Source organism: Bos grunniens, chromosome 16 (genome assembly GCF_055505025.1).
Source record: "Bos grunniens cultivar Pamir isolate PY7600 chromosome 16, Bosgru_T2T1.0, whole genome shotgun sequence".
NCBI classification, from domain to species: Eukaryota; Metazoa; Chordata; class Mammalia; order Artiodactyla; family Bovidae; genus Bos; species Bos grunniens.
The window spans coordinates 19,876,740-19,903,040 of NC_141180.1; the positions used below are offsets into that span (position 1 = coordinate 19,876,740).

At 37.9% G+C, this 26,301-nt stretch overlaps 1 protein-coding gene and 1 non-coding gene across 5 annotated transcripts in view; one reads left to right on the top strand and one right to left on the bottom strand.

Moving 5' to 3' along the window:
• Window positions 1-851: 851 nt before the first annotated feature.
• Window positions 852-958, top strand: LOC147356282 (U6 spliceosomal RNA). The gene has a single exon (XR_015143882.1). It is a non-coding gene; the product is annotated as a U6 spliceosomal RNA (small nuclear RNA).
• Window positions 959-16,610: 15,652 nt separating this feature from the next.
• Window positions 16,611-26,301, bottom strand: part of TOR1AIP1 (torsin 1A interacting protein 1) — a 43,985-nt gene continuing 34,294 nt past the window's right edge. For 2 of the 4 annotated variants that reach the window (XM_086343548.1, XM_086343547.1), the window contains 3 exons: window positions 20,002-20,046; window positions 19,588-19,644; window positions 16,611-17,652 (listed from right to left, as the gene is read on the bottom strand). In XM_086343548.1, the coding sequence (XP_086199674.1) occupies window positions 16,865-17,652; window positions 19,588-19,644; window positions 20,002-20,046 (890 nt within the window). In that variant the 3' untranslated portion in view covers window positions 16,611-16,864. The remainder of the gene's footprint in view (window positions 17,653-19,587; window positions 19,645-20,001; window positions 20,047-26,301) is intronic. The other 2 variants (XM_086343550.1, XM_086343549.1) reach the window with 1 other exon arrangement.

Consider the following 26,301-nt stretch of genomic DNA (forward strand, 5'->3'; position numbering starts at 1 on the left):
TTGGGAAATATAAATGATTGCATATACCAAGCATGAATTGAAAAATTTGTGTCAAGCAAACATATATAGTGATCTAACATATGTTGACAATTATTTTACACATATAAGTGGTTACAGTGTAACTATACAACTATTATATATTTATTTTATATAACTAATATATGTACTTATATAGTATATACTATATAAGTAACTCTTGTATAACCTCCAATAACCTGTTATTCACACACTGTCTTGCGTAATTCTCATGAAAACCTGAGGAGTATTTGCATCATTGAGATGAGCAAAGTGAAGTAGGGTGCTCTTAGACACAAGTTGGAGAGTGCTAGAGGTGGCACTGGAAACTCCCTCTTCTAGATCCAGAACGTATTACTGTTCTACTACATAGCATGGCTGTTCAAAGCAGTTAGATGCTCTTTGGAAAGAACACTGGGATATGAATTTCTGTGCTTTGGCTGAATAAAAAGGATATGAGTGACTAAATGAAGAACAGCTGTATTTGCTGAGTTCATGATCTTTCTCTTTCTTGAAACTCTTTGGTGACCTTTTTTTTTTTTTTTCATATTGAAGTATAGTTTAAGTCACCTTTGGACTAGCACACACGGGTAATAAAGGAAGGGTGTATCCCTGCATGTTCATATGCAGCGCCCTGCCCTTGACCTCCTGTCAGTAACTTTAATCCCAAGTTCAGGCCAAAATGAAGGAGTTTATTAGTTTTTTCATTTTGCAATGTAGTTAGAGTTTACATGCAGTTAATACTATAAAACTTTATTTTTGTCCTGTGAACAGCTTACTTTTAGCACAAGTATTTGATAGTAGTAGAATATAAATAATTTATATTTGTGATTATAGTGCTTGCTTCGGCATCACATATACTAAAATTGGAATGATACAGAGAAGATTAGCATGGCCCCTGCGCAAGGATGACACAGAAATTCGTGAAGCGTTCCATATTTTTAGAATGGCATTGAAACATGTGAAATATCATGTATGAAACAAGATGCCAGTCCAGGTTCGATGCACGATACTGGATGCTTGGGGCTAGTGCACTGGGACGACCCAGAGGGATGGTATGGGGAGGGAGGAGGAAGGAGGGTTCAGGATGGGGAACACATGTATACCTGTGGCGGATTCATTTTGATATTTGGCAAAACTAATACAATTATGTAAAGTTTAAAAATAAAATAAAATTAAAAGCTTTGCAAAAAAAAATTTATATTTTTGATTATAAATAATTTATATTTGTGATTCTTGTCAGAAGAAGCAATGTCAGTATTACACATTGAAAATTTTGTGTTTGTGAGGCAGACTATAAAAGATTTACAGGAACTTGGAGATTAAGACAAAGGAAAGAATGAATAATAATCTTGAGAAAGGACAACAAAAACCACCCCTCTTCCCCTAATATGTTCCCATAGAGATTATAGAATTTTCAGGGGCAATTCTGAGTTGAGTAGGGTTAGGAAGTATGGAATAATTACTAGATCTCTCCTGTTCACGCTCTTCCCCACCAAAAATAATGTATGACACACACACACAATTATTAGGACTTTGGATATTAACTGACATAATCTCATTATAGTTCTGTATTAGATATCCAAAAACAGGTTCTACTAAGTAACCTTAACTTAATGTGGATACTCTTGAACCTGGGAGAATTTATTTTTAAATCACCTCTCAAATAACTTCTACAAAAAGCAACCATGACGGACAACAAAAGCATTTTCATTGACTTGTTTACAGAAGATAACAGTTTTAAAAGTACATTTAATACAAACTAATACCAATAAATGTCTTTTGGTATCTGGAAAGCTGACCTAATGATATGAACAGAAAAGCAGATTAGATTCCTGAAATAAATTTCTGGTTCCATCACCAACTCCTTGTGCATGCTTAAGCAAGTTATTTAATCTCCTAGTATCTTAGTTTCTCCTCCTATAAAATGGGGATAATAATATTTGCTATTAGATAATGTCAGCAAAGCACTTGAAGAACTCAGATGAAAGGCGCCAGAAGTATTTTGTTATCTGAGGCATGACCTCATACTGTCTGAAGAAATGAACTTCACCAGATTACTGATTAGCCCAGCACCTTACTTCCAACCTTTACCTGTTCAATTGCTTTTCAGCTCCATTCATTTCTATTTATACTTTTTATGCATTTTAACTTCATTGTGCTGTTTGTGTTGTTTTAAGGAGAGTTGATGCTTTGAGGAAACCATGATTTAAAGTGTTTTATGTTTGGTGTGTTCACTTATGTAAACTCATATGCTTACATTTAAGATTTGAAACAAATCAGAAAGTACTTGAACAACTTTCTAGGTAGAAGAGACAACTATAGCTATGAGAGTTATACGAGCTTTATTTATCTCTCTTATTTACATTATTTGCATTTTATTTCATAATAAAAGGCAATTTTTAGCACAGATATATAGCCCCTCCTGTACACTCTGTGAACGATTTAAGGCAGATGTTGAGATGGCTGTAAATTTTGATGTGTGTGTGCCTTTTCTAGAGAAACAAGATAATATGCTGTAAGGGCAAAAGATTAGCCACTTAGAACTAAATCTGAGCTGAACCTATAGTCCAACCAGCTAACACACATCCATCTCAGGAAAAATGGCAAGAGTAAAGGGGCTCCTTCAGGAATAACCCACATCATTCAAAGAGCAGACTTGCTGATTCAGTAACAATAAAAACTTAGACAGAGATAGGAAGTTGGCTGAATTTCCTGAACATGAAAGTATTTCATTACCTCTGAGTCTGTCAACCTGCTTATTCAAGGCTAATAAAAATGTTTCAGAGAAGCAAACCTTTGGTCTTTGGATTCCACCAGTTAACAGAAAATCTCATCCTTTGGGACTGTTTCCAAAGGGAAAGATTTTACTGGAATTTGCCCAGTAAATTTGGGGTGTTGTGTTTCAAGCGGCAAGTATGACACCACTCAAACCCAGCTTGAATCATCTGTTGAACAATGGATAGATTATGCACTACAAGAGATAAAGACTCTTTAAGAGGTGACATCAAGCAAAATACTTTGGACTTTACAGTATTTTCAGAAGTCATAACCTTTGCCAAATTTATAGAATGAGCATTGACAGAGATTTAGTTCAACTTACACATAGTTCAGGCTTTCCAGGTAGCTCACTGGGTAAAGAATCCATCTGCAGTACAGGAGACACAGTAGACGCAGGCTCGATCCCTGGGTTGGGGGGATCCCCTGGAGGAGGGCATGGGAACCCACTACAGTATTCTTCCCTAGAGAATCCCATGGACAGGGGAACTTGGCAGACTACAGTCTATAGGGCCACAAAGAGTCAAACGCAACTGAACACACGTGCACATCTAGTTCAACCTACATTAAGATTTTGGAAATCAGAACCACAGTAGGCCTTAGTTATTAGAAAAGTATTCTTCTTAATTGAGTTTCAAAAGAATTTTTCAAAACCAGGTTTTATGTCTATCCTGCTGCTGCTACTATGTCGCTTGAGTTGTGTCAGACTCTGTGCGACCCCATAGACGGCAGCCCATCAGGTTCCCCTTCCCTGGGATTCTCCAGGCAAGAACACTGGAGCGGGTTGCCATTTCCTTCTCCAATGCATGAAAGTGGAAAGTGAAAGTGAAGTCACTCAGTCGTGTCCAACTCTTAGTGACCCCATGGACTGCAGCCTACCAGGCTCCTCCATCCACGGGATTTTCCAGGCAAGAGTACTGGAGTGGGTTGCGGTTGCCTTTTCCGTTTGTGTTTATAGAGAGGTACAAATTTCATCAGATTGTGAAGTAATCTTAGAGGTCATGCATTATGTTTTTTCTAACTTATATCCACTATATGTCATGGTTTGTAAGACATAGTTTAATATCATTTTCACTTCTTAAGAAGTAGGTATTTTGATGGGATAGAATGTAGCATGATGGTTAAAAATGTAGACTCTGGAGTCAGATGATCTGCATCCAAATTTTATCTCTACCAGTAACTAACAATATAGCTTTGTATCTTTGTTTTCTCATCTATAACAGTGAGATAGTAGTACTATTTACTTCAAAGGATTATGAAAATTAAATGAGATACTATGCTATGCTATGTTATGCTAAGTCACTTCAGTCATGTCCGACTCTGTGTGACCCCATAGATGGCAGCCCACCAGGCTCCCCCGTCCCTGGGATTCTCCAGGCAAGAACACTGGAGTGGGTTGCCATTTCCTTCTCCAGTGCATGAAAGGGAAAAGTGAAAGTGAAGTCGCTCAGTCATGTCCGACTCTTAGCGACCCCATGGACTGCAGCCTACCAGGCTCCTCCATCCATGGGATTTTCCAGGCAAGAGTACTGGAGTGGGGTGCCATTGCCTTCTCCGATGAGATACTATAGGGTGGGCCAAAAAGTTCCTTTAGTTTTAAAGTAAAAATAAAAGATATATTTTTCATTTCATCAAGAACTATATAGAACAATGTATTGACCATTTTGTTCCCCTTCTGCCATTATTCAGGAACTTGACAATTTCATTTCCAGATGACTTTTACAGTTTTCCAGGGAATTGAGATTTTTTCCATCAAGAGAATTTTGTAAAGAAAAAAAAAAAAAAAGGAAATCCAAAGGTGTGATGTCTGGTGAACACGTGGATGAATCAGAAAAAAAAAGGAAATCCAAAGGTGTGATGTCTGGTGAACACATGGATGAATCAGAATTTCCCAGCCAAGCTGTAACCATTTTTGCCTGGTTGTCAAAGAAACATGCGGTCTTGTGTTATCCTGATCAAAGATTATGTGTTTTCTGTTGACTAAGTCCAGCTGATTTTCATGGACTGCTGCCTTCAGTTGGCCTAATTTAGAGCAGCACTATTGGAATTAATTGTTTAGTTTTCTGGAAGGAGCTCATAGTAGAGGACTCCCTGCCAATCCTACCACATACACATCACCACCTTCTTTGGATAAAGGCCGGCCTTTGGTGTGGTTGTTCGTGGTTCATTTTGCTTGCCCCATGACTTCTTCCATTCCACGTTATTGTACAATAACCCCTTTTCACTGACTGTCACAATTTGTTTTTAAAAACTGAACGTTTTTGTTATGTTTAAGTAGAGAATCAAATGCAGGAATATGGTCAAGAAGGTTGTTTTTTCTGCTTAACTTACATGGAACCCAAACATCAAAGTGATTAACATAACCAAGCTAGTGCAAATGATTTTCAAGGCTTGATTTGGATATTTTGAATATGTCAGCTTCCACCTGAGTGGTATAATACTGATTGTTCTTAATGTCTTGATTTGATCGATATCAACTTCAACTGGTCTTCCTGACCATGCAGCATTCTCCAGCATAAAACTCTGCAAACCACTTTTGACATGTTTGATAAGTCACAGCACCTTCTCCATACACTACACAAATCCTTTTTTTTTTTTTTTTTTGCATTTCAGTTGTGTTTTTACCTTTCTTGAAATAATAAAACATAATATGCTGAAAATGTCACTTTTTCCTTCTATCTTCAATATTAAAATGGCTACATAAAAAAATCACCAACTTAGATTTTTTTTAATGACAATTGTTACAATGCAATCTAACAAAATTCCTTTGAATGAAGTTAAAGATAACTGTTACTAAAGCCAGCTTATGGAAAAAACTAAATGAAGTTTTTTGCCAATCCAATGTATTTACAGTGTCAATCATGGTGTATGCTGCTGCTAAGTCACGTCAGTCGTGTCCGACTCTGTGCGACCCCATAGACGGCAGCCCACCAGGCTCCCGTCCCTGGGATTCTCCAGGCAAGAACACTGGAGTGGGTTGCCATTTCCTTCTCCAGTGCATGAAAATGAAAAGTGAAAGTGAAGTCGCTCAGTTGTGTCCGACTCTTTAGGATCCCATGGACTGTAACCTACCAGGCTCCTCTGTCCATGGGATTTCCCAGGCAAGAGTACTGGAGTGGGGTGCCATTGCCTTCTCTAATCATGGTGTATGGCACATACTTAATGCTCAGTAAACATTAGCTATTATTTGCTCCATTTATGGACTACACTAAGCTTAGAGCATGACACAGGAAGGGGTGTCTCTGAGAAGCAGACTATGAAACAAAATTTAGTATGCTGCATGTTTACCAGGGAATGTGCTGGGTACGAATGAACACCTGTGGAAGGGTGGGGAAGGAAGCAGGATGTCACACTATGATAGAGTGCTATAGCCTCAGCCAGGCTCATGGGGGAGCTCTGGATGCAAATGACCAGTCCAAACTCCATTGTCTTGGGCTGAGAAAGCTGAGTCTATATATATTTTCTCAATTAGCCATGGGATGTGCACCCCCTCCCTCTCCCCGGGCATAACCTTGGGTAAAGTGACTCTGCAGCTGAAGCAATCCATGAAGTGGCGGACTGTGAAGTTGTCCATTGGCCACACTCCCAGCATTTGGCACAAAAGTTTTTTCCTTGTAAGGGGGTCTAGGTGGCACATCTCTGTATTTAACACTGAGTGGTCTGTGCAGCACTTGGAAAATAATCTCAACAAACTACAGTTGCTTGAGTAAAAGTAAGGTCTTTAAGGATTCAAGGATAGTGAAGCTGAATAAGCCACGGAAATATGAAAGAGCTATCAATAATATGTGTGAGATGGAAAGCTTTCTCCTTCATAATCTCCCAGATTTGGGGGGAGGGTGAATTCTGGTAACTGGAAGCCCTTTGTTTAATGAACATTGCAACGGATTGGGGTTTGTGATGGAGCTGTAAGCTGGAAAGAGCCCACATACTCTGTGTAATAAGGATCACATAGGAGGTAGTAATAGAAGCCAGCCACAGTGGATGCCACACAGAGGGGAAGAGGAGAATCCTTTGTAAGAATTTAGGTGAATAAAAGTGGCTAATGTTGTACCCTTTGATGTGCTCAGCACTTTCTAAGTGCTTTGTATGTGTAACTGACTTAATTCTCACAATACCATTAAGGGAGTAGCTATATTACTTCTCCCTTTTTAGAGATGAGGAAACTGAGGCTCAGAGAAGTAATTTGCCAGTGTCACTCATTGAAAAAAGTATGGAACTGGCATTGTAGGGTCTGTGCTCTTAATCATCCTTTTCCAAGAGTTTCTGTGAAATTATCAATTTTTTTTTTGTCTGCCACACCACATGTCTTGCTGGATCTTAGCTCCCCAACCAGAAATCGAACCTGGGCCACCTCCCCCTTCATCCTGCAGTGAAAGCCTAGTCCCTGGACTGACAAGGAATTCCCAAATGACCAATGCTCCTAAAGCAAATGGACTCTTCCTTAGGAATTTCAAGAAGTGCTGTCTGATATCAAAGGCTGAGGGCAGGCAAAAACAAAGGCTCTGTGGTATGCAGGCACAGCTAACAACTCGGTTGCGTGCAGCTATTTCGAAAATGATGAATTGTGAGTCAACACTTCAGGTTTCCAGTTAAAAAAGCATGATGTCAATGTATACCAATGTGAGTCAACAGGTAGGACTGTGTGATTGTCTCACTCTACTCAGAATTCTTTAGATCCTTGGTGTGTGCAATACTGGATTCCATGAAGCTGAGCAAGAAGGCAAGAAAGAAAATGGCTTAAAGGAAAATCACAAATAAGAATCTACAAAGTTGGCAAACAATTCAATATCAAAGACCCAACCCAATAAAAAAAAAATGAACAGAAGACCTAAATAGACATTTCTCCAAAGAAGACATACAGATGGCCAACGGGCACATGAAAAGATGCTCAACATCATGAATTGTTAAAAAAAATGTAAATGAAAACTACAAAGAGGTATCACCTCGCACCAGTCAGCATGGCCATCGTCAAAAAGTCTCAAATAATAAACACTGGAGAGGATGTAGAGGAAAGGCAACCCTCTCACACTGTTGGTAAACTGGTACAGCCACTATGGAGAACAGGAAGGAAGTTCCTTAAAAACCAAAAGTAGTTACCGTGTGTGTGCATGCGCAGGTGTGTCTGATTCTTTGCAACTCTATGGACTGTAGCCTGCCAAGTTCCTCTTTCCATGGGATTCTCCAGGCAAGAATACTGGAATGGGTTGCCGTTTCCTCCTCCAGGGGATGTTCCCGATGCAGGGGTTGAACTGGGGTCTCCTGCATTGCCAGGTTCAGTGGTTCTTTACCACTGAACCACATGGGACACCCCAGTTCCACTACTGGGCGTATATCAGAAAAGATAAAAATTCTAATTTGAAAAGACACATATAGTCCAACGTTCAGCACTATTTATAATAGCCAAGACATGGAAACAACCCAAATGTCCACAACAGAGGAATGGATAAAGATGTTGTACATATATATAATAGGATATTACTCAGGCATAAAAAAGAATGAAATATTGCCATTTGCAGAACATGGATGGACCTGGAGATTATCATACAGAGAAAAACAAATATCATTTGATATCACTTATATGTGGAATCTAAAAAAGGATACAAAAACTTATTCACAAAATGGAAATAGATTCACAGATATAGAAAACAAACATGGTTAAAAAAGGGGAAAGGAAGGGAGGCGGGATAAATGAGAAGTATGGGATACATACCACTATATATGAAATAGACAAAAAACAAAAATTTACTGTATAGCACAGGGAACTATATTCAGTATCTTGTAATAATCAATAATGGAAAAGAATCAGAAAAAATATATATCTGAATCACTTTGCTGTACATCTGAAACTAACACAATACTGTAAATCAACTATAATTCAATAGAAAAAAAAATCTACAAAGTTGGAAAAATACTTTGTATTTTTGAAATACAAAAATACTTGGAGTTGAAATACTCCAACTGGTATAGAGCCTGAATAAACTGGAGGAAAACATATATGTGGTTTTAGAGACTCTCTGCACAGTAGTAAGGATAGGTGTCTTAAACATGGACTGCCTGTGTTCAAATCTCTGCTTTAATATTTTTAACTTGGGTATTCTTAAGTGTCATTTTAGCTTTTCTGTGCTTCAGTTTCCTGATAATAAAGTTGGGGTAATAGTACCACCTTGCAGAGCATATCATGTGAAATGCTGGACTGTATGAAGCACAAGCTGGAATCAAGATTGCAAGGAGAAATATCAATAACCTCAGATATGTAGATGACATCACCCTACTGGCAGAAAGCGAAGAGAAACTGAGGAGCCTCTTGATTAAAGTGAAAGAGGAGAGTGAAAAAGCAGGCTTAAAACCCAACATTTCAAAAATGAAGATCATGGCATCCGGTCCCATCACTTCATGGTAGATAAATGGGGGAAAAGATGGAAACAGTGACAGGCTTTATCTTCTTGGGCTCCAAAATCACTGCAGGTTGTGACTGCAGTCATGAAATTAAAAGATGCTTGCTCCTTGGAAGAAAAGCTACGATCCACCTAGACAGCATATTAAAAAGCAGAGACATTACTCTGCCAACAAAGGTCCATCTAGTCAAAGCTATGGTTTTTCTAGTGGTCATGTATAGATGTGAGAGTTGGACTATAAAGAAAGTTGAGCACTGAAGAATTGGTGCTTTTGAACTGTGGTGTTGGAGAAGACTCTTGCGAATCCCTTGAACTGCAAGATCAAACCAGTCAATCCTAAAGGAAATCAGTCCTAAGTATTCATTGGAAGGGCTGATGCTGAAGCTGAAGCTCCAATACTGTGGCCACCTGATGCAAAGACCTGACTCATTGGAAAAGACCCTGAAACTGGGAAAGATTAAAGGCAGGAAGAGACGGGGACAACAGAGGATGAGATCGTTGGATGGCATTACTGACTCGATGGACATGAGTTTGAGCAAGCTCCAGGAGCTGGTGATGGACAGGGAAGCCTGGCCTGCTGCAGTTCATTGGGTCTCAGAGTCAGACATGACTGAGGGGCCGAATTGAACTGAAATGAACCACCTTGCAGGGTTATTGTGACAAATCAGTTAATACACATAGGGCTGTTGAAACAGTGTTTGGAGCATTAATAAGCACTCAATAGTTAACAAAAACTAGAATGAGGGACACTTAATATATATTCAAATACAAAAATTTTGATATAGATCTTTTCCATCTTCATTACAGACAAGGTAAAAGAAAGTCCATTGAAACTTTGATATATTAAGAGCACATTAAAAAGAGTTGCTTGTCAAGAAAAGGACATAACAACTATATTTAAATGTTCTCTTATGGGCTATATAGAAAGGAGTGTTTCTCTTCTTGGGTTTAGCCTAAGAATGGTGCTCTCTAAAAGTGGGAAAACAAACTCTTAAAAAAATCAAGTTTGAATCAGGAGTACTTGGTCACTTCCTACCTCACATGCCCAAGAAACAGACTGAAAACTAAAGAAAGCTCGGTGTGCTTGTGAGGGACTTAGAACAAATTAATAATAGCCATTATACATTAAAATAGTAGCTGGAGTTTTTTTTTTACTGTGCCATTCTTTTTTTCAGCATAGAAAACACTGCTGCTGCTAAGTTGCTTTAGTTGTGTCTGACCCTGAGTGACCCCATAGATGGCAGCCCATCAGGCTCCCCCGTCCCTGGGATTCTCCAGGCAAGAACACTGGAGTGGGTTGCCATTTCCTTTTCCAATGCATGAAAGTGGAAAGTGAAAGTGAAGTCGCTTAGTCGTGTCCGACTCTTCGAGACCCCATGGACTGCAGCCTACCAGGCTCCTCTGTCCATGGGATTTTCTAGGCAAGAGTACTGGAGTGGTTTGCCATTGCCTTCTCCTAGGAAACACTACACAGAAGCAATGGGAAAAATTCAGAACACATTTGTAGCAGAGCTACAAAAAGGACTTGCTTAGGTCAAATTTATCAGACAGAGCCATGACCAGGACTCAGATTTTAAAACTTCATTGTTTCCACTACCTTTAATTTCCTTTCACTGATTTTTTTTTTAAAGGCAAAATGAATGAAAAAGGATAGCATCACATTATATGAAGGCCTATAAATTTGAGGATGTATTCAGTTGTCCCTTAACTGTGTCTGCCCATTCCTTGCCCTGACCTCAGAAGACTGTCCAACTCTATCCCCAGCCCACAGACCCTATTAAAGGGGTGACCTAGGCAGCTATGTTTAATTATACATTCTTTTCAGGGATCACCCCATACACTGGACCAAGCCAATCAGGTTCACTCTCTTGGTGTGTTTAAGTCACAAGGGGGAAGTTGCTGAGGCACAGCAAGCAGGAAGTAGAGAGGCAGAGGGAACGTCCATGAGGTTTCCATGTAGAACAGTCCTCACAGTTCCCATATTTTCCCACCTTGGAGTCTGAGATCTATATTCTTATAATATCCACCTTACCCCTCCTTTTCTCTTTTGTTGATTAGACAGGATTTTTATTAACAATTAAGTAATTCCTGATTACATCTCTACTACAAAATGCTAAAAGTCAACAGAAAGATATGTAGAGATAAGAATTTAGTCTAGCACTGTGTACTTAGTATCTGGGGAGAAGACAGGTGAGCTAAATAGACTGAAGAGATATTTTTAGTAGTACAACACTTTGAAGAGTCCTCTATGAGGTGTTTTTCTCTGTAATATTACATTCAACCACCAACTCTTATCATTTCTACTTCTCAAATATTTTTCTTATCTATCTTCTCTCCACATGAATAGCCATCTCTTATCTAGACTATACTCTCTTAGGCAACATGAAAAGATGTAAGGAAACTTGCTAGCTCTTTTAAGAAAACTTTAATTCAAAAAGATACATGCATACCTATGTACATAGCAGCTATTTACAATAGCCAAACATGGAGACAACCTAAGTGTCTATCTGCAGCTAAACAGATAAAGAAGATGTGTGTATACACATATATTAAAAAGAACAAAATAATGCCAACAAAATAATGCCACTTGCAGGATAGTGTAAACAAGGATAGACCTAGAATTACAGAGTGAAGTAAGTCAGAAAGAGAAATAGAGGGCTTCCCTGGTGGCTCAGTGGTAAAGAATCCACCTGCCAGTGTAGGAGATGTGGATTTAATTCCTGACCCAGAAGATCCCACATACTGTGGAGCAACTAAGCCCATGTGCCACAACTACTGAGTCTGTGCTCTAGAGTTCAGGAGCCACAACTACTCAGCCTACTAGCCCTAGAGCCTGGGCTCCCCACAAAAGAAGCCACTGCAATGCAAAGTCCACACACCGCACCTAAAGAGTAGCCCCTGCTCACCATAACTAGAGAAAAGCCTGCTCAGCAACAAAGACCCAGCACACCCAAAAATAAATAAAAATTAAATTGTATAGAAAAAAAGAGGAATACAAATACCGTGTTATCACTTATATGTGGAATTTAAAGTGACACAAATGAATATATCCATATTACAGAACCACATTTACAGAGAACTGACTTGTGGCAGCCAATGGGGGAGGAATGGTATGGAAGGGAAGGATTGGGAGTTTGAGATTAGCAGATAAAAACCATGATATATAGGATGGATAAACAACAAGGTCCTACTGTATAACTACAGGGAACTATATTTAATATCCTGTAATAAACCATAATAAAAATAACATGAAAAAGACTATATACATAGTTAACTGAATCACTTTAGTGTAGAGCAGAAATTAACACAATATTATAAATCTAATTTCATTGTAAATGCAATTTTTTTAAAAACAGGTATAAAAACATCCACTTCTGCTTCATTGACTATGGTAAAGCCTTTGACTGTGGATCACAACAAACTGGAAAATTCTGAGAGATAGGAATACCAAACCACCTTACCTGCCTCCTTAGAAACCTATATGCAGGTCAAGAAGCAACAGTTAGAACCAGGCACAGAACAACTGACTGGTTCCAAATTGGGAAAGGAGTACGTCAAGGCTGTATATTGTCACCCTGCTTATTTAATTTATATATGCAGAGTACATCATGCAGAATGCTGGGCTGGATGAAGCACAAGCTGGAATCAAGATTTCTGGGATTAATATCAATAACCTTAGATACACAGATGACACCACCCTACTGGCAGAAAGTGAAGAGGAACTAAAGAGCCTTTTGATGAAGGTGAAGGAGGAGTGTGAAAAAACTGGCTTAAAACTCAACATTCTAAAAACAAAACTAAGATCATGGCATCAGGTCTCATTACTTCATAACAAATAGATGAGGAAACAATGGAAATAATGACAGGCTTTATTTTCTTGAGCTCCAAAATCACTGCTGTTGGTGACTGCAGTCATGAATTTAAAGGATACTTGCTCCTTGGAAGAAAAGCTGACAAACCTAGACAGCGTATTAAAAAGCACAGACCCCACTTTGCTGACAAAGGTCTGTCTAGTCAAAGCTTTGGTTTTTCCAGTAGTCATGTATGGATGTGAGAGTTGGACCATAAAGTTGAGCACTGAAGAATTGGTGCTTTTGAACTGTGGTGTTGGAGAAGACTCTTGCGAGTCCCTTGGACTGCAAGATCAAACCAGTCAATCGTAAAGGAAATCAGTCCTGAGTATTCATTGGGAGGGCTGATGCTGAAGCTGAAGCTCCAAGACTTTGGCCACCTGATTCCAGTTGGCGAAGAGCCAACTCATTGGAAAAGATCTTGATGCGGGAAAGATTGAAGGCAGAAGGGGATGACAGAGTTCGAGATGGTTGGATGCCATCGCCGACTCAATGTACATGAATTTGAGCAAACTCCAGAAGATGGTGAAGGACAGGGAAGTCTGGCATGCTGCAGTCCTTGGAATCGCAGAGTCAGATGTGACTGAGCGACTAGACAACAAATACCGTAGTGGGAATGAGCTAAATGTGGTGTCAGGAGTAATACAGGCTGAACAAAAGCATAAAGAGGCACCTGCACCAGTATTCCATAGTAGGGACTTAAGGAAGGTTTCAGTGAATTTTTGCCTAAAAAAATAAAGGCTTCAGAAAAAGTAAGAATTAGCAGAGCATAATTAGCAGAGACGAGAAAGAGAGAAGGCAAGATATATGAATATTTCTGAAGTGTTCAAGAGTATGCAGAAAGACAACAATTTGCAAATTGCCAAAGGTTTCTCCTGTTTATCCTTAGATGATGGGTTATATTTCCCCTACCATCCAAAAGAACCTGAAAGCCAAACAGGACTTCTCTGAATCTAGGCCAAAGACAGTCTTAAAGCAGGAGTTTTCTCTTTTTCCAAGTCAGTGGCAAACAATGGAAAACTTCTCAGTTTGGTTTCCCAAACTCAGGACTTACACTTTCATCCCAGGTTGTTAAGGTCAGTAAAAATCTTCCTAAGATTTTACTCTGTGGCCTTGATAAGGACAATGTAGAAAAGTCCACTGGTTTGTTTTGCAGTCAATGAGAAATGTTTCTTCATACTGTGAACATCAAGTCCACTTTCTGATGATCTAAGATCAGAGGTAAATTTGGCTTTACAGCTTCAGTTTAGGTATTAACTATGCAAATTCTAAGTTACGAATTATAATTTCTTAGAAATTCTAAGTTTCTAAATTCTCTTCATAGAATGAAAATCAGAAAAAAAAAAAAAAAGAATGAAAATCAGGTTTTCTTTCAGTTTTTGTTTTGAAGATTAAAGATTAAGAAAACTTTTTTACAAGTAATATGAGTCATTAAAAGACGGGAAGCAAATTATGTTTACAGAAATCTGTAAGGTCAGCATTGTACTGTGGTTTTCCCTGGGCCCATGTAGTCACCCAAAGTCACAATGGCCTAATTTCTAGAGGCCCAAGTTCCTATTTTCAAGCCAATGATTTATTACAATTTCCCCTCCAAAAGTATTATTGGTAACATGAACAAAACAGTATTTCAGGCATCAATGATCTAAAATACAGATGTTCTTGAGCACCCATTTTTAGTGAGGGCAACAAAATCTTACTCTTCATGTGTATAAAGCATAAAAGTATGTATATGATTCACAGTCTGTATGAAGTATTAAAATTTCATGGGGGTAGATGATTAGGGGGAAAAAAAAAACCTAAAAAGGTTCCTTAGGGAGGTGAGAATGAAAAAATTGAGAAACATGGTGTAGATTTTTACCAAGTGAGGAATACTTTAATTCAACTTTCGTGATAATTCAAAATCCCCAGATGAAACAGAAAACCACAGTGATTGTATTTTCTACCAACGTACTTGTGAGCAGCTCCAGTTTTCTCTTTGCCCTTTGTTTCTCCAAGCAGAAGTCACTAAAATTGTTCAAGTGTAAAGAAAACCCTAGGAATAATTTTTTAAAAGGTATACGAGTCATTAAACGTACAACACACAGAGTACAAACCAAAAAAGTAAATTTATTTAAATTACTAAAATAGCTTTTAAAGTCATTTACAGATTAGCTGCTACAATTATTTTTCCTGATATAAGTAATATTATTTTAAAATTTTGGTCAATGAAACAGTTAATAAAAACATCTGTTTCTCCGTATAATACATATATGTATAAAATAAGCCTTTTCAAAAATTCTTGTTTTAGAATCCTCTATAAATCAAGAATATCTGACTTCTGACAGTGTCGGGAACAAATTATAATAAGGAGTATAAATTTATGAATATTGGTAGTCCTAGTGGGAAGAAATAAGACCATACTCTACCATCAGTTAGGGATCCTCAAAAGGTAAATGAAGAAGCCACTGACAGGCTTTAGTATTCTAAAAACAATATTGTCATTTAAAGGTTTGTAGACAATAAAGAAATAAAGAAAGCTGATCCAGAATTTTAAGATTCTAAGAAAACTAAAGCTGTTGACAGATGAGAAAGCTGTTAAGAGATGCAAAGTTAAAACTGAAACCCTACGGTACAGTTATATACAGCAGTACATCTTAACATCCTTCATATACAGTAAACTTCACTTTCTTTTTGGCTTGAGGCACTCAATAGAATTTATCACGTGCATAGTAAGTCTTTATACTTGTTACAAGAGTGTCATTAAAGGACGTAGACTGCAACAAATGGACATTCAGAAAATCAAATCCCTCTTCAGTCACTGACAGGTGGTTGACAAAACGGTTTACCAATTTCTGACATTATCTTTCTGAACAAAATTTTCAGGATATGAACAAAATAAACTGCCTGGATTTGCCTGTTCTTAAGAGCCAAGTGAGCAAATATACTAAACCTCATCATATACATGCTTCAGAATCCTTGGGAGGAATAAAAATTTCTTAAAGAAAAATAAAAGTCCCAACAGAATTCACTGAGAATGGAGTTCATATAGCTATGTTTGATGAACCCCTGGTGACAGTGACCTTTTTTTTTTTAAATTTCTGAGTGTGCATGGGGTGGCTTGCAGAATCTTAGCTCCCCAACCAAGGATGGAACCCAGGCCCTTGGCAGTGAGAGCATGGAGTTCCACCCACTAGACCATCAAGGAATTCCCCCAGTGACTTATTTTAATATTTCATCTTGAAGACTTTTCCTCCCCTTTCTTTCTCCATTCCACAACTTTTCCCTGGTCTCCTTTTCCCTGCCCTCCAAAATTAAAGAAAAAAAGAAAGAAACACCCAAACACTCAGATGGCTCTTCATTATTGCCCTTCATTATTTTTGTTCCTATAAGGAGAAGCTGACTAAGGAATTCACATCTAAATGATGTAAAAAAAGAACAAAACAGGAAAGCCCACAGTTGCGTTCAGGGAGCTGTCTTACTAATAACAAACTCTGTGAAAAAAAATCCAAATTAAAAAATTGGGGAGGATTTACAGGAAGGAGCCAAATCCCTCCCACTGGTCATACCACAGCAATAATGACTCACTCTGGAATCTAAGCAGATCCTCTATGGGACTGTATATAATTTATAGTCTGTAGATACCATTAACACAGATCTCAGTGGGAAATGAGTCTCTTAGGTAACAGATAATTAGGCTGAATAAACAATACAGATGTTCTATGTTTACCTAGGAACCTAACCTCCTTTAAAAAGAAAACAGTTCTTTCAAAAAGAACTGAGTGCTGTCTCGTTAAAGTTTGAAAAAATTCTCAGCACTTGAGACTTAATTTTCTCTTCTGTCTTCCTTTATAAGCAGATGCCTTTTTTCAGGTCATTTTCAGGTTGTACAGGCAGGACTAAGTGAGAAATACGGCTCCAGAGCCCACTCAATTTGTCTGGGTCCATATGTTTGTAGGAGTTGGGTGTGTCAGAGTTGGTGAACTTGACTTGGAGGAAATCTCTCACTTTTTCTTCAATTTCCTTTAGGCCTAGACTGGTTCCGAGCGTCTCCTCCTCCAACAAGACAGTTAGGACTAAGGCTACATCTTTGAAGGCTGCACTTTCATGGTCACAATACTTATAGAAGATCAAAGTAGAGCCTGCAGGCAGTGACTCAAAGCGGTGGACCACAGCCGCATTCTGGCCATTTCTGAATCCATTGCTCAGTTCCTGGTCTACTTCTTCTTTGACAGTATCACTGTCTCGAGTAGCTTTGCTGGCCCCATCGATCCGTATGGCAGGAACACTCCGGAAGGAGGAGTAGGCATCAGCGATTTGTTCGCTCAGACACCTGAGTGCTTCTTCAGCATCTCGGGCGGCAGTGAGCAGCAAAATCGCAGGCTGAGGCCGAGATTGAGAACCATTGAGATGTTTTTCCAGGAATGTCTGGCTCCTTTTCCACAGCTTCTCATCTTGACCTTGGTACTTATTCATCAGTTGTTTCATCTGGTTCTGGAATTCTTGAACAGCAGTGGTTTCTGCTTCAGGAGGACGAGTGTACAAAAAACCCCCAATGAGAAGAGCGGCTATCACAGCAAAGGGCCAATACCGCTTTGTCTTGACAGAAGACACACTTTTGGGTTGCCCAGTCATTTCTGTTTGGGAAAAAAAATGACACATACAAATATTATTTTCTTAGGTTCAAGAGCAAGTGACTTTTAAAGCCCACATTAATATTTACAAACATTAGATAAGAGAGGGAGGAATTTAAAGAAGGGAGCTGATAACTTACTTTCTTAAAGAAATAATTCAACACATGGATTTTAAGTTATGTATTTACATATGTATGAGTATGTATATGTCTCTTCAATATCAAAATGATAGGAAGTCTCAGAGGAAAAGTAGAATTTAAGTATATGAAATGGCATATGCAAATTGGAAAGAATATAATTTACAAACCAGAGCTATCATTACTACTGCTAACATTTGGGAGGTAAACAATATTAGAAGACACTTTACAAAATAGTTTTAAATTTAGAAACTAACATGGATTATTCTCCAATGTGAAATATTTAATTATAAAAAGGGATAAACTAAAGGATGCATTATAAATGAAATCTTCCATATAATTGCACTGATGCCTATCTTTTGTGGCATGCAGTTGTTAATATTGGCAAATTTCGTTTGTAACTCACTCCTAATTATTATCGGCAATGATATCAATTTATATTTACCTAGTGCTTTGCAGCTGCAGTTTATAAAGCATTTTCTCATATACCGTATCATTTAACCATTTAAATATGAGAGCAATAATATTTTTACTTCCTATTTATGGACCCTGTAGACCAACAGGTCTCAAAGTACGGCTGGTAGGCTATCTCAAGATCTCCTCAAGGGGATCTTTGAGGTTAAAGCTGTTCTCCTATCTTATTCAACCTTTTCCCCGCCATATTGATATCTGCACCAATGGTGTAAAAAGCCTTGGTAGGAAAAACAACTGACGCTTTAGATGAATCACAGGGCAGTGGCACCAAACTATACTAGGACTGTCTGTATTCTTCATGGCCATGTATTTAAGGTTATCAATTTCACCTAAGAACATCCTTCATGAAGCATTGAAAGCTATTTACCTTATTAACACTCAATCCTTGAGTATAACATTCTATGTGAAAAAATGGCAAGTATATATAAAGCACTTTGTGCAATTGAGTTGTCAGCTGAACTAGTGCTTTTTCATAGAATTTTTACTGGAAAGGACAAGTGACAAACTATGGCTAGTCAGACTTCGTATTTGGGAGAAATTTTCTTGAAAAGGAACAGTGTGAGCCTCCTGCCTTCAAGGAAACTGACAATCTTTGTTCCCAGTGGTAAAATTCAAGGTTTCAAGTGAAAATTAGAATTGCAGGATATCTGCCATCATGAATTTAACAGCTCTCAATACTTATGACTTCTTTGTCTTGAGACTGGTGGTGATCTTAACAAATGTGATCTTTTTATATAGTATTAAAAACATGTCAGCATTTGGAAGGTCTATATAACTTAGTGAACCAACCTTTTCCAAATGACCAGTGCATGATACTCAAAGTACAAGGAAGACCAATGGGTTTTAACAGAATGTAAAATGTAACAGAATACAAAAGTTCATTAATATGGCTTCAGATTTCATATTTCAAATAACATTTAGAAACTAATGTTATCTGAGTTTGGGAGAGTATCAAAAGAGAATATTCACAACTGTCTAAAGACTATTAAAACATTATATATCCGTACAAAGCTAAATTTTTGCAGATACCTCAACCAAAACAATATATGGTAACAGGCTAAATACAGAAGCAGAATGAAATTCCAGCTCATTTTATTAAACCAGGCATTAGAGATTAGAGAAAACACAAAATTACTTAAAAATAATTAAGAAACATTAAAAAAATTTTTTTTTCAGCTTTAATCTCTAGGTAATTATAGACAGGTATAACCCTTTTTTTCTCAAAGGTCTCTAGGGATACTTATTAAGGGATACTTATTAACTTTCTTAGTGGAAAGTGGTATTGAGACTGAGACTCATTTAATAAAAGGTGAATAGACAAACTTACGTTGGTTGGAGGTTGATGGAGATTGGTTTCCAAGCTCTGATTTCTGAACACTGTCATCTAAAGATAGGAGTAATAAAGATTATCAATTTATGTTTCATAATTTCAGTATTTCCAATAGAAAAAAGAAAATGTCACCAAGAGAAAATAAGGGAGAGATCAGCCAGAAACAGAAGAAAAAGCAGAAGATTCAGGTGTCTACTAGATTGACAGATGTTTGAGACATAAGACCCATTTCTTTCATAATTATTCATGGCACATAAGAGTCTAGTACAAAGCATACTCTTAATACATTAGTTTTGTGAGAAAGCCTTGAATTTGATCCAAATTATTTAATGGGAGTGGTGAAATTTCCGGGACAAAGGTAAGAGGACAAAGAAAACAAGTACAACTATAACAAAAGGAAACATATTATACCATCTGAAAAACTGCCATATATTGAACGCATGCCTGGTGATGATGCTGTAAAGAGGGAAAGAAGGACAAAATACAGATTATGGATTACTGAGCTATTTGGATGAGGGATTTTTAAGGTAAAACTCAATCTTAAATCTTATTTTCCACCTCAAACTGACTCAATACTGCCTCTGGTGCTTCTGACCATTACAAATATCAGTAATATTTTAGAAATTAAACTAAAAAACTTTTCACCATTTCTGTTAATAGACAAGTAATTCTGTTTTAGTTTTGTGGCTAGTTAAACAATAGATATAAAAAATAATTTTCTCACAACTCCATCAAATCTCTATTTCCATCGTTACTTTAGAAAATAAATAAAAAACTATCCAGCTCTTTCCTTTTCCCCTCCATCTTTTTTGGCATGGTGACAGATTTTAACATCTAAGAAAACGGAAATGGAAAGACAGCGTTCAGAAGGTGAATAGGATGAGTTATTCATTTGCATGATCTACATTACCAATATTGTCATCTATCACTTGCCTGGAACTTTATAGCTTTTATGTGTATAAGTGATCTTTCTAGGTATATTTACCAACATTTTTCATTGGAGAAACACTGGACTAAACTGGAGGAATACAATTTATGCTGTTGTTTTTAACAGAAATAGCCTTATTTCTGGTCATATGACAAAAAACCTCAAATGAAACAAAATGACATCAACCGTAACTCTAAACTAATAATTGCTTTGCCATTACAGTTTAGTCTAGGAAATGTCATTATTTAGAAGCTTCAAAGTTAGGTCACCAAAATTAAAATTAAAATTCCACTAGATAATGTTTATCTTAAATACCCTACTCCATGACTGCAAAGATCAAATGAGATAATATATGAAAAATCTGTGACATACATGATGATATTAATAATGGAGAATAGCTAAATTTGTTATTATGAAACAACGTAACATTTATAACTCATAGAACATAGAACTAAGAAAACGAAGTTAACACAAACAGAACTCCCATTTACAACAGCATCAAAAAGAAGAAAATATTTAGGAACAATAGACTGGTTCCAAATAGGAAAAGGAGTACGTCAAGGCTGTATATTGTCACCTTGCTTATTTAACTTCTATGCAGAATACATCATGAGAAATGCTGGGATGGAAGAAGCACAAGCTGGAATCAAGATTGCCGGGAGGAATATCAATAACCTCAGATATGCAGATGACACCACCCTTATGGCTGAAAGTGAAGAGGAACTAAAAAGCCTCTTGATGAAGGTGAAAGAGGAGAGTGAAAAAGTTGACTTCAAACTCAACATTCAGAAAACGAAGATTATGGCATCCGGTCCCATCACTTCATGGGAAATAGATGGGGAAACAGTGGAAACAGTGTCAGACTTTATTTTTCTGGGCTCCAAAATCAGTGCAGATGGTGACTGCAGCCATGAAATTAAAAGACGCTTACTCCTTGGAAGGAAAGTTATGACCAACCTAGATAGCATATTCAAAAGCAGGGACATTACTTTGCCAACAAAGGTCCGTCTAGTCAAGGCTATGGTTTTTCCTGTGGTCATGTATGGACGTGAGAGTTGGACTGTGAAGAAAGCTGAGTGCCGAAGAATTGATGCTTTTGAACTGTGGTGTTGGAGAAGACTCTTGAGAGTCCCTTGGACTGCAAGGAGATCTAACCAGTCCATTCTGAAGGAGATCAGCCCTGGGATTTCTTTGGAAGGAATGATGCTAAAGCTGAAACTCCAGTACTTTGGCCACCTCATGTGAAGAGGTGACTAACTGGAAAAGACTCTGATGCTGGGAGGGATTGGGGGCAGGAGGAGAAGGGGACGACAGAGGATGAGATGGTTGGATGGCATCACTGACTCAATGGACGTGAGTCTGAGTGAACTCTGGGAGTTGGTGATGGACAGAGAGGCCTGGCATGCTGTGATTCATGGGGTCGCAAAGAGTCGGACACAATTGAGCGACTGAACTGAACTGAATTGAAGACTAATCGAGGAGGCAAAAGAGTTATAACTGAAACTTCTAAAACATTGATGAAAGAAATTAAAGCAGATATAAGTAAATGGAAAAGACATCCCATGGTAATGGATTAGAGAATATTCTTAAAGTGTCCATACTACCAAAAGCAAGCTACAGATTCAGTGCAATCCCTATAAAAATTCCAATGGCATTTCTTTTTTATAGAAAAGGAAAACAATCCTAAAATTCATATGGAACCACAGAAGATCCCAAATAACCAAAACAGCTTTGAATGAGAAGAACAAAACTGGAGGCACCACACTTCCTGATTTCAAAATGTATCACAAAGCTAGAGTAATCACAACACTATGGTACTGCCATAAAAACAGACATAATAGACCAATGGAAGGGAACAGAGTCAGAAATAAACCTAAGATGTGTTCAACTGATCCTCAATAAGGGTGTCAAGAATAAGCAATGAAGAAAAGACAGTCTCATCAAGAAATGGTGCTGGGGAAATTGGATATCCACATATAAAAGAATGATATGGGATCCATATCATATACCACCCCCCAAAATCAACTCAAAACAGACTAAAGACTTAAACTAAGAACTGAAATAATACAACTCCCAGAAGAAATATGGGGCAAAACCCTCTTGAAGTTGGCATTGGCAATGATTTCTTGGTTATGACACCAAAAGCACAGACAACAGAAGTAAAATTAGACCATGGGATGACATCGAACTTAAAAAAGCACAATGACTTACGTGATCAAAATCACAACATCACCTCACATTATCAAATGTATTGTGTAGCTATTATCAAAAAAACAAAAGTGCAAGGTATGTGGAGAACATGTGGAGAAAACAGAATCCCTGTACACTGTTGGTGGGAATATAAACTGGTACAATCTCTAGGAAAAGAATTATGGAGGTTCCTCAAACAATAAAAATGGACAACCATATGATCTGGCAATCCAACTTTTGGATATATATCCAAAAGAATTGAAATTAGGATCTTGGGAGAGATATATGCACACTCATGTTAACTGCAGTAATATTCACAATAGCCAAAACATGTATGCAAACTAAATGTCCATTGACAAATTAATGGATAAAATGTGATACACACACAAAATGGAATTATTATTCATCTTTTAAAAAGAAGGGAAATTTGCCACTTTTGACAACATGGAAAGCATTATCCCAACGAAATAAGTCAGATCAGTTCAGTTCAGTTCAGTCGCTCAGTCGTGTCCGACTCTTTGCAACCCCATGAATCACAGCACACCACGCCTCCCTGTCCATCACCAATTCCCTGAGTTCACCCAAACTCATGTCCATTGATTCAGTGATGCCATCCAACCATCTCATCCTCTGTCATCCCCTTCTCCTCCTGCCCCCAATCCCTCCCAGTATCAGAGTCTTTTCCAATGAGTCAACTCTTCGCATGAGGTGGCCAAAGTACTGGAGTTTCAGCTTTAGCATCAGTCCTTCCAAAGAACACCCAGGACTGATCTCCCTTAGAATGGACTGGTTGGATCTCCTTGCAGTCCAAGGGTCTCTCAAGAGTCTTCTCCAACACCACAGTTCAAAAGCATCAATTCTTTGGCGTTCAGCTTTCTTCACAATCTAACTTTCACATCCATACATGACCACTGGAAAAACCATAGCCAGTATGAAAAGGCAAAATGATAGGATACTGAAAGAGGAACTCCCCAGGTCAGTAGGTGCCCAGTATACTACTGGAGATCAGTGGAGAAATAACTCCAGAAAGAATGAAGGAATGGAGCCAAAGCAAAAACAATACCTAGTTGTGGATGTGACCTTCTATCTATCAGGTCCGATGCAGTAAAGAGCAATATTGCATAGGAACCGGGAATGTTAGGTCCATGAATCAAGGCAAACTGGAAGTAGTCAAACAGGAGATGGCAAGAGTGAACGTCGACACTCTAGAAATCAGCGAACTAAAATGGACCAGAATGGGAATTTAACTCAGATGACCATTATATCTACTACTGTGGGCAGGAATCCCTTAGAAGAAATGGAGTAGCCATCATGGTCAACACAAGAGTCCGAAATGCAGTGCTTGGATGCAATCTCAAAAACAACAGAATGATCTCTGTTCGTTTCCAAAGCAAACCATTCAATATCACAGTAATCCAAGTCTATGCCCCAACCAGTAACGCTAAAGAAGCTGAACAGTTCTATGAAGATCTCCAAGACCTTTTAGAACTAACACCCAAAAAAGATGTCCTTTTCATTATAGGGGACTAGAATGCAAAAGTAGGAAGTCAAGAAACACCTGGGGTAACAGGCAAATTTGGCCTTGGAATACGGAATGAAGCAGGGCAAAGGCTAATAGAGTTTTGCCAAGAAAATGCACTGGTCATAGCAAACACCCTCTTCAACACAAGAGAAGACGCTACACATGGATATCACCAGATGGTCAGCACTGAAATCAGACTGATTATACTCTTTGCAGCCAAAGATGGAGAAGCTCTATACAGTCAGCAAAAACAAGACCGGGAGCTGACTGTGGCTCAGATCATGAACTCCTTGTTGCCAAATTCAGACTTAAATTGAAGAAAGTAGGGAAAACCACTAGACCGTTCAGGTATGACCTAAAGCAAATTCCTTATGATTTTACAGTGGAAGTGAGAAATAGATTTAAGGGACTAGATCTGATAGACAGAGTGCCTAATGAACTATGGACGGAGGTTCGTGACATTGCACAGGAGACAGGGATCAAGACCATCCCCATGGAAAAGAAATAAGTCAGATACAGATGTGCAAATACTTCATGATGTCATTTATGTGAGGAATCTAAAATAGTCAAATTCATAGAAGCACGTAGTTTTCAGGGCCTGGGACAGGGGGATATCAGAAGATACTAGTCAAAGAGTACACAGTTTCAGTTAAATAAGATGAATAAATCCTAGACATCTACTGTGGAGTACCTGTATTTATTGTCCTATATATTAAAAACTTGCTAAGAGGGGTAGATCTTATGTTAAGTGTTCTTATCTCACACACATAACAATAAGTAAAGAGGGTGGGAAAAAACTTTTGGAGGTGATACATATGTTATGGTATAGATTATGGTGATGGTTTCACAGATGTATACTTATGTTCAAACTCATCAAGTTGTATACATTAAATACATAAATTGTATACATAAAATGTATGTCAGTTACAGATGAATTGATAAAGATGTGGCATATATATATATATATATACATACTTACATAATGGAATGTTAGCCATAAAAGAGAATTAAATAATGCCATTTGCATTGGATGGACCCAGAGACTATCAAACTAAGTGAAGTAAGTCAGAGAAAGACAAATACCATATGATATTATATATGTGGAATCTAAAATACAACACAAAATGAACATATCTACAAAACAGAAACAGACTCATAGACATAGATAGACATAGAGAACAGGCTGACCTGCCAAGAGGGTGAGGGTGGGGAGGAGTGGATTGGGGTCTGGGATTAGCAGATGCAAACTATTATGTATAGGCTGGATAAACAAGGTCCCTGTGTGTAGCACAGGGAAGTTAATTTAATATCCTGTGATAAACCATAGTGGAAAAGCATATGATAAAGAATATACATATATATATAAAACTGGATCGCTGTGCTACACAGCAGAAATTAACACGATGTTGTAAATCAACTACACTTCAATAAAATATTCTTAAAAGGAAGGAAATCCATCAAGATGTTTATCTTGAATCCATGGTTGCAAAGATCCAACGTGACAACACATAACAATGTTTTTACATGCCCTTCTATGATGATTTTAAAGATTATGGAATAGCTACTACATACTGTATGAAAATTTACTATTAACAGCTACTATACACTATATGAAATATTTATTTGTAGAATTCAAAGAACACAAACTTAGCAGGGCACATACTGTTGAGGCAGCACACTGTCTAAAAGGTAAACTCTATCTTTCTTATTAAAAATATGTTTAGAGACAGTAATAAAAATTCCTTTAAAAAAGCTCTTTTTAAAAAGATAAAGCTCAGAGTTTTTTTTAGTATGAAGAGTAGGTAACAATCAATCATTCTATAAAGTCAAAAACAGAGGGCATGAATATTTCATAGGTATTACTACTGATTATTACACGTATATAGTTAACAATAAATAAGTATTAATTATGTGATACATGGGGCTTCCCTTGTGGCTCAGCTGGTAAACAATCTGCCTGCAATTCGGGAGACCTGGGTTGGATCCCTGGGTTGGGAAAATCTGAAAGCCTACCCACTCCAGTATTCTGGCCTGGAGAATTCCATGGACTATATAGTTCACAGGGTTACAG